General features: G+C 44.7%; 1 protein-coding gene across 1 annotated transcript in view; it reads right to left on the bottom strand.

The window, feature by feature from the left end:
• Window positions 1–353: 353 nt before the first annotated feature.
• Window positions 354–1,252, bottom strand: part of LOC106818612 (graves disease carrier protein-like) — a 4,200-nt gene continuing 3,301 nt past the window's right edge. The window contains exon 7 of the mRNA XM_014823306.1: window positions 354–730. Coding sequence (XP_014678792.1) covers window positions 684–730 — 47 coding nt within the window. The 3' untranslated portion in view covers window positions 354–683. The remainder of the gene's footprint in view (window positions 731–1,252) is intronic.

Raw genomic sequence — 1,252 nt, 5'->3', positions numbered from 1 at the left:
ACTGCCGTCGATCGGGTTGGATTTTCAAGGGCAGTACGGCAATTGATAGGGGCACCGACGGCAATTGCCGTCGGTGCCGTCGGTTAATTCGAGCCCTGGCGCGCGCGCGATCTTTCATTATTCGTTAGTTACTAGCAGTACTTATTTATAATTTATCTGTTATTTATCGACGTTTGAAATGGTTCGCCTTGTGAATTAATTGCGGGGGGGGGGGAATTAATAGGTGTGAAAATTCAAAGATTAAACAAATTAGGTGTCATCTGTTAGCGGACGTATTGTCGATTACTCCGGCCTAAAAAACACTATGAGTTTCTGCCGGTGTAGGCTATAAAACGGAAAATGAATGGTTGAGAAAATATGAAAATAGTTGAGAAAACGTGAAATCCTTGTTTTAAGAATATGGGAAGAATTGCATTGAATTCAATTGGAACCTTTGAGGTTCCATGGCACATTGGGAATCACAGGAAGTAAGAAGGGCGACCATGAAAGCCGACCATGAAGGGCGACCATGAAAACCCTTCATACAGTTTTACACTACCCTCGCAGTGCGAACTGCATTCAATACGTCACTGAAACCTCTCAGGAGACGCCATCGCCTACATCGCCATCGTCTCACAGACGTCTCGTCTACATCTGTGAGTCTCGTTCTCAGCCTCCTCACCTGAATGCATGACCTTCCTTCATCATCTCTGCCAGCTGCATCCGTCGCCTAGCAACGTCCATCGGGTACCTGCAGACGAGCAAGTGAACGTGGAAATGTCTTATTTATAAAATAGAAATATTTATAGAGTAGTGGCATGTTTTCACATATTAGCAAATGAATAAAGCAAATCAGTGGTGCCCGCAGATAGAAGCACTGGAAGCACAGTGCTTCCAGTAACTTTTGGGTTAAACAATTTTGTACCTACATTTTGTTCCTAAATCTCTCTCGCAAGACTCACCAGATTGCATCTCCAGACGTCTATCATTCAAAAATTTTCAGGGGGGGGGCATGCCCCCAGACCCCCCTAGCATGCAGCGCGCCTACAGCGCTTGCTTTTTATTATCACTGAAGATTTTATCCTTCTGCGCTTCTACTTTTTTAAGACCTGTGGGCGCCAGTGAAGCAAATCCATGGTAGGTATCAATGCAGATGCCCTATATTTACCTAAAACACTGACCTCGAGAGTTTGTTACGATACTGACAGTGCAAAAACCCCCATCATACGTCAATCTATACTAACTGCACTGACAGTACAATCCCCCCCCCCAT

This window comes from Priapulus caudatus, unplaced genomic scaffold, assembly GCF_000485595.1.
Source record: "Priapulus caudatus unplaced genomic scaffold, Priapulus_caudatus-5.0.1 Scaffold2376, whole genome shotgun sequence".
NCBI classification, from domain to species: Eukaryota; Metazoa; Priapulida; class Priapulimorpha; order Priapulimorphida; family Priapulidae; genus Priapulus; species Priapulus caudatus.
This window is presented reverse-complemented; position numbering and strand designations above follow the sequence as displayed.